At 43.9% G+C, this 16,028-nt stretch overlaps 1 protein-coding gene across 2 annotated transcripts in view; it reads left to right on the top strand.

Annotated features, from left to right (window-relative positions):
* Nucleotides 1-16,028, top strand: part of LOC120936527 (ILK associated serine/threonine phosphatase) — a 48,373-nt gene that overhangs the window by 10,062 nt on the left and 22,283 nt on the right. For both annotated transcript variants that reach the window (XM_040348961.1, XM_040348962.1), the window contains exons 3-6: nucleotides 2,654-2,771; nucleotides 9,674-9,780; nucleotides 9,853-9,946; nucleotides 12,501-12,588. In XM_040348961.1, the coding sequence (XP_040204895.1) occupies nucleotides 2,654-2,771; nucleotides 9,674-9,780; nucleotides 9,853-9,946; nucleotides 12,501-12,588 (407 nt within the window). The remainder of the gene's footprint in view (nucleotides 1-2,653; nucleotides 2,772-9,673; nucleotides 9,781-9,852; nucleotides 9,947-12,500; nucleotides 12,589-16,028) is intronic.

Below are 16,028 nucleotides of genomic sequence, written 5' to 3'. Positions count from 1 at the left end.
CCATTATTAGCCGTAAAACATTGCAGGGGAAAAGTAGAATTCTCTGCTTCTCTCTCTGTTTATTAGTACAGCGTGTGTTTAAAGCTGTTTTAGTGAGAACAGAAAATAAATTTGCATAGTGAATAGTTTTCTATTAAGCTCTTTTCTCTGAATGTCATTTCTGTGCAAACAAACGCTGCCTGAGAGCCGGTTCACACTGGGGCGACACGTCAGGCGGCTCAGCCGCCTGACGAGTCGCGTCCCATTTAATGCAATGGAACTGTTCTAATAGGAGCGACGCAAGTCGCTCCGACTTAGAAAAAGGTTCCTGCACGACTTCGGGGGCGGCTCGGGCGACCTACATTGACTTCTATACAGAAGTCATTTTGCTGGTCGCCTCTGAAGTCGTCCTCAGGACGTCTTGCAGAGTCACCCCCGAAGTCGTGCCGCAGGAGTGTGAACCGACTCTTACTTTGACTTTCGTGCCCAGAAATGATCATTAGATTGCATTTCAGAGTAAGTTGCCTGAGTAGAATCTATAGCTGGAGATTTTGATAGGCACCGCAGAGGATTCCATAGAAAGCCTTAAAGTGGTTGTAAACCTCAGTCATGGAATCTGAGCAAAGCACTTAAATCTAGGTGTTTTTTCTCTCTGGTGCTTCATTCCTCTGTTATCGGCATGAGTCTCTTCTTACAAGTTTTCTCCTCCCCTCCTCTGTGCTCCTGACAGATGAAGAATTTTTTTAACACGATCTGCCCTTTTGAAGGGGTGTAGAGAAGGGAAGACACCAGATAAACAAGTAAAACTTTTATGTAAGAGGATTTGTCATTTCTGAGGCTGCTCACTTTACTGGGTATATGTGAGGGTTTACATCCACTTAAATCTGGGCATAAAAATTCAGCTGGTTCAGCAGGGGCGTATTTCGATCTATGTATGAGCAGGGAGGTTGTACACAAGTCAGTCTACAGATCAACTTTTGTAAAATCGCCCTGTCAGATTGTCCCTGCTCTATCAGCACCGCTAGCTATAGCCAGCAACTCTGATCAGTGTATTCTGACAACAGGAAAGTCGTGTTTTTTTTTTGTTTGTTTTGAGCAAAAAAAAAAGACACATCTCTGTGTTGCCTTTGTTTTTTACCCTCAAGTTAAAATGCATAAAAAGGGTGTAATATTATGAGTTTAGATGGAACAGAGTACTATACCTCAGGTTTGAGTTTATTTATCTTATTTTATATTGTGAATCGGTACTTGTAAGCATATAATTGACATGTTCAATACAATTTCTTCCACTAGGAGGCAACACACAACCTCTTAAAAGTCTTCTGTAGATTATAAAACTATAATGCCCTGTACACACAATCGGTTCGTCTGATGAAAAAGCACCGATGGACCGTTTTCATCGGACGAACCAATCGCGTGTGGGCCCCATCAGTTTTTTTCCCATCGGTGAAAAAAAAAAAGAACCTGTTTTAAATTTTTCGTATGGATAAAAAAAACAACCGTCTGTGGGGAAATACATCGGTCAAAAATCCATGCATGCTCACAATCAAGTCGACGCATGCTCGGAAGCATTGAACTTCATTTTTCTCTGCACGTGGTTGTGTTTTACGTCACCGCGTTGGACACGATCGGATTTTTAACCGATGGTGTGTAGGCAAGACTGATGAAAGTCAGCTTCATCGGATATCTAATGAAAAAATCCATCGGTTCCTTTTCATCAGACAAACCGATCGTGTGTACAGGGCATTACTGTTGTAGTGTGTGCTGAACAGGGATGATGAGGATTGAGGCTAATCCTGCAGGTTCGAGATTTATGGTCTTGGTGAATTATTGGGCAGATTCACCCAGGGGAATTTTTGTCTGCAATGCACTGCATGAGCTTTGATCTATGGCCAGCAGAGATGCATTTTTCCTCTGCTTTTTAAGAGAACTGATCATTGATGGGCCCCCAAAAAGGCCAATAATGGGAGTTTTGGATAAGTGAACCCCTTCACCATAAAAAGGGGGGGGCAGGGCAGCCATAGTATCAGTGTATTGGAGGCTCCTTTAGGGGGAAAAAATGGGGGGGGGGGATTCCATAGGGAGAGATTAAGGTCATTTAGCTAAATGTTTATTTCTGATTTCTAGATCCTTGGACAACTAAATACCATGCTTCGGTTTTTTTCCTCCTAATACCTTTTTTTTATTTTATTTTGAGTTCAGCAGTTACTTTTAACTGTTGTCCTGTCCAAAGAAATGCATTGTGGTTGTTTGCACAGAAAAAGTAGGACATATTTTACTTTTTTTTTCAGTGTTGCAACATACTACACTGCATTGCAACCATCTGCTGTGAATAAGGCTGTATGAAATCAGATTTTGTGACATTTCAATAAAGTTGGAAAAAGTGAATGGTGTGAAGCATCATTGCAACACACCACCATTTCTCCCCTCACAGCGCACATCATCTCTTGTGGTATATCGCGGCTGCTAGAGTGAATGAGCCCTAAGGTTCAGTTTTTGTTTTAGTTATTCTATAAATTGTTGCATATCAGGGACTTAATGCAAACTTGTAAGGTCATTGATAAAAAAGAGTTATTGAATGCAAATTGAAGTTTAACATCCTTCGCTTCCTGTAAAAATGTATGCCCTTTGGTTGTTTCCTTGAATAATGCTGTGTGTTTGTACTTCTGTTTAGGAATCTTGGTTTTAAAAGCTCATGTAGCAGAGCGACGGGGAGAGCGGGAAGAGCTGCAGGATGCTCATACAATATGCTATGACCTTATCAAGGAATACCAGCCTATTCCATCTGATGTGTAAGTCAGCTGTGGGTTTCCTGAGACATGTACACACCAGATTTCTTTTTTTTTAATCTTTTATCCGTCTCTATAGCCTGAGATTAGCCGACATATTGGTTTCAAGTTATGCATGCAGTGGCATTTTAAATCTGCTGTCACATTTTATGCCTGCCAAAATAATTATATTTCTACTAAATAAGAATTGGAAAGTGCACTTGTAATTCACTTAAAGTGCTCCACAGTTACATGTCACATCCAGCTGTTCACATTGGGGTGTCTTGTTTTCACTGTCTAGAAGTTTCCATGTTTACAACCACTGATAATAAAAAAAAAAAAAGCACTTAGACAAAATGTGAAACTGTTAACAGAAGGCAGGTTTATTGTTTTTTGTTAAAATGAATATAACACATGCTGCTGAGTCCTGACAACCATTGAGAGCAATAGAAAAGTTTAAATTAGGGACTGGTTGAAACACATGCAAAATACTCGTATGAATAACTACATGTGCTGTAGAGGTGACCAAAGATAGTCCAGATGTGGCTGCTGTGACTAGTCCAGGAGTGGGCAGTATAGATTTATAAAGTGTAATAATGAGCACACCGAACTGTGGAAAGTTCTTATTGTTAAACACACAGGGCCGGATTCAGAAAAGAGATACGGCGGCGTATCTCCTGATACGCCGCCATATCTCTGAGTCCGGCCGTCGTATCTATGCGCCTGATTCATAGAATCAGGTTATGCATAGATCTCCCTAAGATCCGCCAGGTGTAAGTGACTTACACCGTCGGATCTTAGGCTGCAATTCCAGGCCGGCCGCTAGGTGGCGCATCCGTATTTTTACGCGAGGAATATGCAAATGAGGAGTTGCGCCGATTCAGAAATGAACGACCGCCCGGCGCTTTTTTTTTTTACGTCGTTTGCGTGCGGCTTTTTCCGGCGTATAGTTACCCCTGCTATATGAGGCGTAGCTAATGTTAAGTATGGCCGTCGTTCCCGCGTCAAGTTTTTTGAATTTTTAACGTCGTTTGCGTAAGTCGTTTGCGAATACGGATGGATGTAATTTACGTTCACGTCGAAAGCATGACGATTTGCCAACGTCATTTGGAGCATGCGAACTGGGATTCAGTCGCGGCCAGCGCATGCGCAGTTCGTTCGGCGCGGGGACGCGCCTGATTTAAATGTTACACGCCCCCTACCCGCGGAATTTGAATTCCGCCGGGGGATTTACGTTACGCCGGCTCAACTTTACAGGCAAGTGCTTTGTGAATAAAGCACTTGCCTGAAAAACTTGCGCCGGCGTAACGTAAATAAGATACGTCCAGCATCAGTTTGTCACTTACCTAGATAGGGAAGGAAGTGACAGCAGCATATATGCACATTCTCTACAATTGTACGATTACCCAACACGCATTAAAGTGGTTGTAAACCTTCGTGTTTTTTCACCTTAATGCATTCTATGAAAAATCACCTTGTTCTCTTCACCAAACGCCCCTGTTCATTGCTTTTTTTTTTTTAAATCAGAAAAATAGTTTATTGTGCCAAAAAATATAAGACATGGAGTCAGGTACATGAATATAGATCAGCATTCAGAGCATTGTACAAAGCATCATCACACAGGTATTAGTACCATACATTTGCCAGAACCGTAGCACCTGAAAAAATAGCATTATTGTCAATAGCACAATTAACACAGTGTCGAGAAGGCGAGAACCGCCTCACCCTCCCACACAACCAAACACTTGGCCAACGGGCCATGCCCAGAATTCCGCGTTCCGCAATCCGCCCAAAGAATTGTAACAACTGCCTGTCCTTGGTGTGTGTTCTCGTATCCACATTATAATGTTCCTTATCACAGACACTGCTATAGACACTCAGATTCTAGTCCCGGGGGGAGAATGTCACCTACATCTGCAACAACCGAGTCATAATCAGTCTCGGAGGTGCCAATCCAGGCGTCTCCAGCCAGGGCTGCCAAATGGAATTGAATTTCTTGGACGCATTTCTGTGCTGATATGTATAATGTTCCCTCACAATAATGAGGTTCACTTGGTCTATCCACTGTTTTTTGGTCGGGACATGTGGGGACAACCAGAATCTAGCTATCTGTTTCCTTGCTAAATATAGGAGTCTGATCACTGCGATATTAACTGGAGGAGGGTACACCTCCTCATCCACCGCACCCAATATGCATATCATTGGGTCCAGCGGGACCCTAACCTGGAACACCGAGGAGATCACCTCCGTGACACTCCTCCAGAACCGATGCAGCTTGGGACAGCGCCACATTAAGTGAATAAGCGATCCCTCCTCCCCGCATAGTTTGGGACACAGAGAAGAGTCCCTCCTGCCCCATCGGAACAGCTGAATGGGTGTGCGGTAAACCCTGTGTAACAGAAACAGGTGAGACAATCTATGCGATTGTGAAACTGAGGTCAAAGGCCCCGCTTGTAAGCAGGATTCCCATGTCTCACCGTCAATGTCCCCCAGGTCCTCCGCCCAGCCTCTCCTACATGGTAGGGTCTCTGGATTTTGAATGGATGACAAAAGGGAGGAATACACATGAGATATCATGCCCTTTTTGTCTTTACCATGGAAGACATCTGTTATCAACCTGTGACTGGATAGTCGCAAAACAGATGTCCGACCCTGGGCCTGTAAAGCATGCCTGAGCTGTAAGTATCTGTAGAATTGATGTCTAGGTAAATCAAACTCATTTTGTAGGTCTTGAAATGACTTAAGTGTGTCATTATGGTAGATTTGAGCAATGTTCTGGATCCCTGCTAATTTCCAGGATATAAAGCCCTCAAGACTGGACACTTCTGTCAGATTTAGATTATCCCACAAAGGGGTGTCCGCAAGAAATCCCGAAACGCCCACAGTCGCCTTAACCACGGACCACAATTTTCCAAGGAGGACAACCGTGGGTGCTGCTCGTGGAAGGTGTGGGAACCCCGCCTCCAAACAAGCCAGAACCGACGCATTCCCGGACCCACCCCGCAACAACGTGTCAATAGAATCCCTGCTATTAATCCGCCCCATACCACATAGGTGCTGCATTTGGGAAGCTAAAAAGTAAAATTTGGGATTGGGTACAGCCGCACCCCCTTGGTCTTTGCCGTATTGCAGTGTAGACAAACGGATACGGGCGACTTTCTTTTTCCAGATTAATGATCTAAACAAGGAATCAATCCGGGTAAACCACCGACGAGGTATCCACTGAGGGGAGTTATGCATAATGTATAGAAGCTGGGGGCCCCACACCATTTTAATTAAATTGATTCGTCCTATCACGGACAGCGGGAGTTTACACCAGGTATTGCAAGTGGACTGCAAGCGCTTAAAAAGGGGTAGTAAATTTTCTTCTAAATATTTCTGTGAATTTACTGAAACCTGAACCCCCAAATACTTAAAGGATTCCACCACCTGTAGGGATCCTGCAACCACCGGCAGCAATCCGATCGGGCCATCCACGGGCAAAAGAACGGACTTGCTCCAGTTGATCGAGAACCCCGACAAGGAGCCAAAGTGTTGGATCAACTCCATAGCCGCTGTGAGGGAAGTGCCTACATCTCCCAGATACAATAGGGTATCATCCGCATAGAGTGAGATCTTCTCTATGTGTTCGCCTCTCTGGAATCCAGCTATCGAAGGGGAGGACCGTACCAACGCCGCCAGCGGTTCCAGGGCCAGTGCAAAAAGCAGGGGTGACAAAGGGCACCCCTGCCTTGTGCCTCTATACAAAGGGAAGGGGTCCATGAGGTCCCCATTCACCCGTAGCCTGGCCGTGGGGGCAGCGTATAGCAGGCGCACCCATTTGATAAAATTCTTGCCTAACCCAAAGCGATCCAAAACCTCCCACAGATAGGGCCATTCGACGCTGTCAAAAGCTTTGGCAGCGTCTAATGACAGGATCGCTCTCTGTCCTTCATTGTCAGCAGGTATCTGTAAGTTCAGGAAAAGGCGCCTAATATTAATAGCCGTAGATCGGGAGGGGATGAAACCCGACTGATCCGTGTGTATGAGTTTATTTATAACTTTCGCTAGCCTTGTGGCCATCACTCTGGCCAATAGTTTAACGTCAGTCGTCAACAATGATATAGGTCTATAAGAATCTGCCCACTGGGCGTCTTTACCCGGCTTCAGTAGCAGTACTATTATGGCCTCGTTCATAGATTGAGGCAGGGAGCCTCGCTCAAATGCATCTACGAATACCTCTTTCAACAGGGGCATCAGTTCATCTGAGTATCGCCCATAAACCTCCGCCGGCAAGCCATCCGAGCCCGGAGACTTACCGGGAGAGGAGAGCGCCAAAGCTTCCAGCAACTCATCGGCCGTGAGCGGCGCATTCAACTGCGCCACTTCCCCGGCCGACAAACGCGGGAGATGACATTGGTCCAAAAAGGAGGAAATGTCCTCCGTCGTGGGCGAGACCTTAGAAGAATACACATCAGCATAGAAATCTTTAAATGTGGACAGGACATCTACATGGGATGACACCACTACCCCCAAGGCATTGTTAAGTGATTCTATATGGGCCGAGCCCCTCTGTGATCGTATCATCATAGCGAGCATGTGCCCAGTGCCCTCCCCATCCTCAAAGTATTTCTGCTGAAGGAAAAATCGTTTGTTTTCAGCTCTAGATAAAGTCACATGTTTAACCATATTCTGAGCCTCATTCCACGCTCGTTCGGTATCCTCAGAGGGGGAGTCCACATAGGCTGACTCAGCCCTCTCAGCTTCCCGAAGGACAAATTGTTCCCAGGACCTTGTCCCACTTTTAATGGTATTAATGGATCTAATAAACTGACCCCTCATGAAGGCTTTTAGGGCGTCCCACAGGACATCAAGCCCCGTGGAGTGTCTGTTAGTTCTAATAAAGTTCACAAGTTCAGTGCGAATAGGATCCGGGGTTGGAAACAGCGACATCCAAAATGGATTAAGCCTCCAGCAGGTACGCTTAGTACTGTTAGATACAAGTAACTCTATACATAGAGGTGAATGGTCGGACACTGTCCTAGCCTCGTACCTTGCGGATGAGACCAAGGGAAGCATTTCACTGTTACCCAAGCCCAGATCAATCCTGGATAGACCCCTATGCGAGGCCGAGTGGCATGAGTAACATTTCTCCAGTGGGTGGGCTAACCTCCAGACATCCCTCAACCCCAGCTCCTGCAGGAGCCGAGCAAAAGGCGTCTGGACCCCTCTCGGGGTAGTCGCCACCGCCCCCGGAGAAAACTTGTCGAGACTGGCACATAAAAAATTATTGAAGTCCCCCACTACAAGAGCAGGGATACCTGGGTGTCGTGACAGAAAGGTAGCCAGGGTCTTAATGACCTCTACTGAGAAAGGGGGTGGTATATACATGTTGGCAATTATACACTGCCTACCGTGCAGCGTGCAAAGCAAAAAAACAAAGCGACCCCCAGGGTCTATAAGGGAGGAGGTGAGGGCAAACGGGACATTCACACCAATAAGCGTACTAACCCCTCTGGCGTATGACGAGAAGGTAGAGTGATACTGATACCCATATAGTCTAGGGGAAAACAGTGATTCCTGATCCCGGAGCATATGGGTCTCCTGCAAGCACACCACAGAGGAACTCAAACGCTTAAGCACATGACCCACCGCCAAACGCTTCACTTTATCTCCCAGACCTCTTACATTCCAACTAGTTAGTATACACTGCGTAGCCATTTCTTATGCTCATAAGTAGTTGTAACAGGTACATTAGGCATGCATACCAAACAAAGCAATCCTAGCAGCCCCATGAGTAGTAAGGATCTTTCTTCCTGGGTAAAAACTAGTGCAAAAAAATCATAAATTGGGGCAAAAAATAATAATAATAATATGCGAGAACATGTCAATGATTGTGGTAAGTGCAGCAGACAGAAAAACTGTTCATTGCTTAGATTGATAGCAGCGCAGCCATTGGCTCCCGCTGCTGTCAATCAAATCAATGATGCAGAGGGTGGGGCCAAGTCATACACTTGGTGGCTATGGCCGCCGAGTGTATCACACGGGAGAGCGCCCACAAGGTAACCCCCTCGGGAGAACGCTTTCCAGAGGGGGTTAGGTCTTGCAGGGAGGAGCCACGAGAGCTGCCGTGGGACCCCAGAAGAGGACGATCACTATTTATTAAATTTTTTATTTAATTTTTTAAACTGAACCCATAAACCCCTTTAAGGTATACAAAAAAAGACAACAACTCATCCAGCTACTTTTTTATACATTTGGGGCCAGATCCATGTACCTCTGCGCCGGGCGTAGCGTATCTAAGATACACTACGCCGTCGTAACTTTTTTTTTTTTTTCGAATCCTCAAAGAATTTGCGCCGTAAGTAAATATGTCGTGACCCGACGTAAACAACGTTTTTTTTTTTAACTGCGCATGCGCCGTCCGTGGGGGTATCCCAGTGCGCATGCTCAAAATTAAACCGGAACCAGCCAATGCTTACGACAGTGACGTCATTCTACGCAAATTCCTATTCGCGAACGACTTGCGCAAACGACGTAAAAAATTCAAAATTGGATGCGGGAACTATACGCCGGAAAAAGCCGAACGCAAACGACGTAAAAACAATGCGCCGGACGTACGTTCGTGGATCGCCGTAACTAGCTAATTTGCATACTCGACGTGGAATTCGACGGAAATGCCACCTAGCGGCCTAGACGGTGTACTAAGACGTACGCCTGTCGGATCTAGCCAAGATGCCGTCATATCTTGTTTTGAAGATACAAAACAAAGATACGACGTGCAAAATTTGAAATTACGTGGCGTATCAAGAGATTCGCCGGTGTAATACCTTTGTGGATCTGCCCCTTAGTTTCTGATTTGATTACACATCAATGTTTTATGTTATTTTATTATTTATTTTTATTTTCTTTCTTTTTTGTTTAATTTGATTGTATTTCCCTTGTAGTTCACGGCTGTCATACTTCGCTGTCTTTGATGGTCATGGTGGGAGCCGTGCAGCACGGTTTGCATCTCAACAGCTACATTCGAATCTGGTGAAAAAACTGCCTCGAGGTGAGTTCACGCTGATTATTTGTGTTGATAGATAAGTCTGGGGATTTTGAGTGCGACAACTGTGTTTTTCAGGTGAGGGAAGCAGTGTGGACAAGGGAATTAAGAAATGTCTGATCGAAGCATTCAAGCAGACAGATGAAGAGTTCCTGAAACAGGCAGCCAGCCAGTGAGTATCATTTATAGTTGTTTTAATATAAAGGGAACCTGTTTGCCTTTAAGAAAAGTGCTCTCACACAAATGCTCCCTTTTATGTTTTCAGTTAAAAATGTTCTTCCTCATACACAGCCCACTAAAAGCAAGCCATGCACCAGATTTAGGCTGGAAAATTGAAATATGTAAGGGAAAAAAGTGTACAGAAATTATAGTTTTGGATAGAGTGCAGGGGGATTAGAGCACCTGTCAGTTTTTATTGCTATCTGTGTCCCCGTTGAGGACATTTACCCTATTTGTCCTGTTTACCATTATCATTAAAATGAAAGCAAAAGAAAATCCCAAATTTTGGGTTGTCCCCAGAAACGTAATAGAGGGAAAATCTTCCAATAGGGACACTAGATCTGCAGCGATTTGCTCTTATTTCCTGTTTGGCTATGGGACAGGAAGTGATGGGAAATCTCCGCAATGGAACACAGATGGCGGGAAAAAAATCTGACAGGTTTTAGCTCTCCCTTGCTCAGACCAAAATGGGGAAAAAAATAAATAAAAGTTTTGTCCATAGTTTTATTTTAACCACTTCCCGACCCCCGCATGTACATATACGTCCACAATATGGCACGTACAGGCACATGGTCGTACACGTACGTCCTCGCCTATTAGCGGGTGGGGGGTCCGATCGGGACCCCCCCCGCTACATGCGGAGGTCGGGTCCGCTCGGGGAGCGATCCGGGACCACGGCGCGGCTATTTGTTTATAGCCGCTCCGTCGCGATCGCTCCCCGGAGCTGAAGAACGAGGAGAGCCGTGTGTAAACACGGCTTCCCCGTCCTTCACTATGGCGGCGCATCGATCGCGTCATTCCCTTTATAGGGAAGACACGATCGATGACGTCATTCCTACAGCCACACCCCCAAACAGTTGTAAACACATACTAGGTGCACCCTAACTCCTACAGCGCCACCTGTGGTTAACTCCCAAACTGCAACTGTCATTTTCACAATAAAGAATGCAATTTAAATGCATTTTTTGCTGTGAAAATGACAATGGTCCCAAAAATGTGTCAAAATTGTCCGAAGTGTCCGCCATAATGTCGCAGTCACGAAAAAAATTGCTGATCGCCGCCATTAGTAGTAAAAAAAAAATAAAAAATAAAAATGCAATAAAACTATCCCCTATTTTGTAAACACTATAAATTTTGCGCAAACCAATCGATAAACGCTTATTGCGATTTTTTTTTACTAAAAATAGGTAGAAGAATACGTATCGGCCTAAACTGAGGAAAAAAAATGTTTTTATATATGTTTTTGGGGGATATTTATTACAGCAAAAAGTAAAAAATATTGCTTTTTTTTCAAAATTGTCGCTCTATTTTTGTTTATAGCGCAAAAACTAAAAACCGCAGATGTGATCAAATACCACCAAAAGAAAGCTCTATTTGTGGGGAAAAAAGGACGCCAATTTTGTTTGGGAGCCACGTCGCACGACCGCGCAATTGTCTGTTAAAGCGACGCAGTCCCGAACTGTAAAAACACCTTGGGTCTTTAGGCTGCATATTGGTCCGGGGCTTAAGTGGTTAAAGATGAATACTTGAGATGCATACATGGATATATAACTTATTTTTTTTTGTATCCAGATATTGCTGTAGTGTACCAGACTTACCCACAGTCCCTTTTGTCAGTAATCTTGGGACATGCATGCTGGTGATATTAAAACACTCCCCTGATTACCTTTGCATACATAATACTTACCGTATATACTTGAGTATAAGGTGAGTTTTTCAGCACTTTTTTTGTGCTGAAAATGCCCCCCTATCAGGGACGAGAACGAGGAGGAGGCGTGGCTTTTGTACACTGACTGGAATGGATGGCCACCGTCTGACTGCAACGCATAACATGCTCATCAGGTATGGCACACTGAGGCTGCAATTTGCACAGTAAAAAACAAATGATGTAAGATGTTGTAAGCTGTGAGGAGTCATTCATGTGGCTGGAATAGCACTAATAACCAGATAGTTGTGGCTGTACAGACACCTGTAAGGCTTCATCCATCCCCAAGGGTTACCCATCATGTGGAGGCCATGTATGTCATCTAATCTTTGCCATTGCCTTCCCCAATTGCTTCCACACTTGTTTTCCGTGTTTTTAGCACTGGTGACTTGTCACTTGCTGCAATGGGCACAGTAAGGCGTGCAAATGGTCATTGTTGACCCTCTTTTCCGACTTGCAGTAGCTGCTGCATTCTCACCCTAGGCTTATACTCAAGTCAATACGTTTTCCCATTTTTTTGTGGTAAAATTAGGTGCCTCGGCTTATATTCGGGTCGGCTTATACTCAAGTATATATTGCGCTTAGATCCTGTAAGTTTAAATAAGATGAGTGGGAACAGGGAGAGAGAGGAAGTTACACAGCAGAAGCGGCAATCACTTGCTTTTTTTTTTCCCAAGACTGAGTTTACCTTACAGTGAATGGCATTTAACTGAAATGTTCTGTTTCCGTTTACTTAAAGTCTTGTGTCAAAATTTGTGTACAGGGAATGGTTCTCATAATGTTGCTTCTCTTCTGTATACAGGAAGCCAGCATGGAAGGATGGCACCACTGCTATTTGTGTATTGGTTGCAGATAACATCTTGTATATTGCAAATCTGGGGGACAGCAGGGTGAGGAACTAGAATCTGTTTTGTGGTGTTGGTTATAAAAAGACATCCACTAACTAATAAAAGCATAGATCTGGTGGCAGTGATTTAACATGTAGCCAGGGCTGTGGAGTCGGTAGATAAATGTTCCGACTCCGACTCCTCAGTTTTATGTACTTCCGACTCTCCGACTCCTCTGTATTAATATGCAAATGTATTTTATACATTCCTTGAGGGAAAGAAACGCAACCTACCACAGGACTACTGGCTGGGAAGCCAACAGTCTACTGTATTGCACAGTTTAAGCAAAAGACAAACACAATGAAAACAATCAAGTGGCTGGATAGTAGCAGCAGGCATAAACATCAGGAACAGGATCTTTACCAGTTCAAAAATACAAACCACATTATTTGGTTGTTTTAGAACAAAAACAAAGCTTATCTATAATGAACCAAAAACAAAATCTGTAAAACCTAAAACTGGTTTATATTAATCTTGAAATGTAGTTATAGGCAAATGCAAATCAATTCAATGTAGAGTTCTAAGGAAGAGAATTGCCTCTGCCAGATCCTCTTTCATAGAGGCTCTTAAGTCAGACTTTATTATTTTTAGGGCTGAAAATAATCTTTCGACACTGACTTGGGTGGGTGGCATTGCAGTAACTATTCTGGCCACATCACTAACGATCTCTGGATAAACAAGGATGGCTTCTTCAACAGTAAGTTTTGATGAGCGATCATACTTTTCAACTTCTTTTAGTGCTTTATAAAACTCCTGTTGGAATTTTTTTCTTTGGACACTTACTGGTTCTCTAACATGCGTTCCCTGTAAAAGCAGAACACAACACTATGGGAAGTATAAGTATTGCAGCTCCTAATTGTGCGTTGCGTGCCATATAGTGAAGCACATGAAAAGCATGCTTCTTCACGGTCACTTAACGTGTTCGTTTTGCGGTTACGTGAGGCACTGCATGCATTGGTCTTTATTCTTACAGTAGAGAAGTCATTAATTATAACTTTTTGTGAATTGGGACATTTAAACTTGCTTTTTTTTTTTTTTTTTTTATTCCAATCTAAATTTAGTAGGAGTCGGAGTATTGTTTGCCGACTCCGACTCCAGGTACCCAAAATTTCCCCCGACTCCTCGACTCCGACTCTACAGCCCTGCATGTAACTGTAGTTATCTACTGCTCTAAGGACTGATTAAAAAAAAATTCACTCTGTGGATATACTCGTTGTTATGGTTGTATGCTACATAATTTAGTTTTTTACGTGAGGAATAACTTCATAGTGAATATGAGGGATAACATGGCTGGTGTGAAGGTGGAGTCTTTGTGGTTGGCTCTTCAAAGGGTGTTTTTTTTTTAAATAGTTGTAGGTGTATGCAGTAGGCCCCCTAACATTGAGGAGGAGACCAAACTACTTTCACTGTTATAGATGGTGGGGAGGCAGGGCAATGTTATAATCATGGGGGTCTTCAACTATCCCAATATTTAATAGGCAGATGAAACTGTTCACTCAGCTAGAGGTCGTCATTTCTTGAATGTAATGCAGGACAGTATCACAAGTCAAATGTTGGAAGACCCAACTGGAGATAATGCTTTGCTGGACTTACTAATAACAAAGACCTGATTGCAGATGTGGAAGTAATCGATAATTTAGCTAACAGTGGGTATAATAAACAAGTCGGTAGTTAGTAACCAGTTCAAAGAAGACTAGAAAAACTTAATGGGAACAAATCACCAGGACCAGATGGCTTACACCCAAAACCTCTCAAAGAACTTAAAGTTATACTAAACCCACAATAGTAAATTATGTCTGTATATGCATCATATCATGCTTGTTATACTCACTGTGGAACTTAAGGGGTTAATCCTCTGCATTGTGTATAAAGGCTGATGAACTATTTTCATATTAATGGGTTTAGTAACACTTTAACCATGTTATTGCCAGACTTGTTTATAATTTAGTTTTTTTGTTAACCACTTCAGGACCAGTGCACGACTATTTACGTTGACACAATGGCTCCTGTGGGCAGATGGACGTACCTGTACCTCCCCTTTAAGAAGCGGCATTGTGGGCGCGTGCGCCGCCCACCGTGAGTCCGACCACAGGTCCTGCGAACTCTATGTATGTGGGGATACCCACGATCGTCTCACGGAGAGGAAAAACAGGGAAATGGGATCTGTGATCACCGGCAATTGCGGGTGCCCGGCGGACATCGCGGGCGCTGGGCACGCGCACCGGGTCACGGGCGGTGCCGCGGGCGCCCTAGATTGCCGGGAAGAAAGGACGTCATATGATGTCCACCCGGATAGAGGGAGGATTCCTGCCGGCATCATTTTATAATGGCCCGCTAAGGAAGATGTTAAGGATAGCTTACTGACTGGAATGGTACCAGCAGATTGGCAAAAAGGAAATGTGGTGCCAATGTTCAAAAAAGAGCTAAGATAAATACCTGAAAATTACTGACCAGTCAGCGTAATATCAATAGTGTGTAAACTATTGAAAGGAATGATAAGGGAATTAACTTGGATAAGATGATCCAAGAATTTTCTGATGAAAATAGTATCATTGGTAGCAACCAACATGATTTTATAAAGAACAGTTATTGCCAGACCAACCTTTCAATGTTCTATGAGGAGGTGAGCTGTAATTTGTATAGAGATAGGCCTGCAGATGTAGTGTATCTAGATTTGGCCAAGGCATTATACAGTACCCAACAAATAATTAAAAAAATAAGGTTCTTTTGGAATTGATGACAGGGTATGAACTTGGATAGAAAACTGGTTGCAGGAGCGTGTCCAGAGGGTAGAATAAAATAGGGGGGGGGGGGCTTCTAAATGGCAGATGAGGTTTAGTGTTAGAAAATATTAAGTAATGCACTTGGGAGCTAAAAATATGCAAGTTGCACGCTGGGGGGTCGAGAATGGGAAAAGAGTCTGGCAGGTCCTAGTAGATGACAGACTTAGAAATAGCAATGCTAAGCTGCAGTGAGCAAAGCCAGCAGACTACCAGCATACGTTAGTAGGGTATTTACCCAAGGGTTTAAAACTATAATTTTGCCATTTTACAAAACTCTGGTTCAGCCACATCTTAAATTTCTTTATCGTACATCACGGGACACAGAGAAGCATAGTAATTACTATGTGGGTTATAGAGAGTACCTTCAGGTGTGGACACTGGCACGCCCTTAAGGCAAGAAGTTCCCTCCCCTATATAACCCCTCCCATACCGGGAGTGCCTCAGTTTTTTTTGCCAGTGTCTAAGGTGTTGGTCACGAGTGAACATGTGCTCCAAGGAGCTCCACTGGAGGGATCCATATTGGATGTAAAAAGCCTCCATGAAATCCGGATCCGTCCAAAGTGCTTCTGAGCCAAAGTGGACGGTACCCGGGCCCCGGTTAAGAAGAACGGGGTTTGGCCTGTAAGCTTCTCTTTGAGAGCTGGATCCTGGTTATTCAGT

The sequence above is a fragment of the Rana temporaria genome, chromosome 4 (genome assembly GCF_905171775.1).
Source record: "Rana temporaria chromosome 4, aRanTem1.1, whole genome shotgun sequence".
NCBI classification, from domain to species: Eukaryota; Metazoa; Chordata; class Amphibia; order Anura; family Ranidae; genus Rana; species Rana temporaria.
This window is presented reverse-complemented; position numbering and strand designations above follow the sequence as displayed.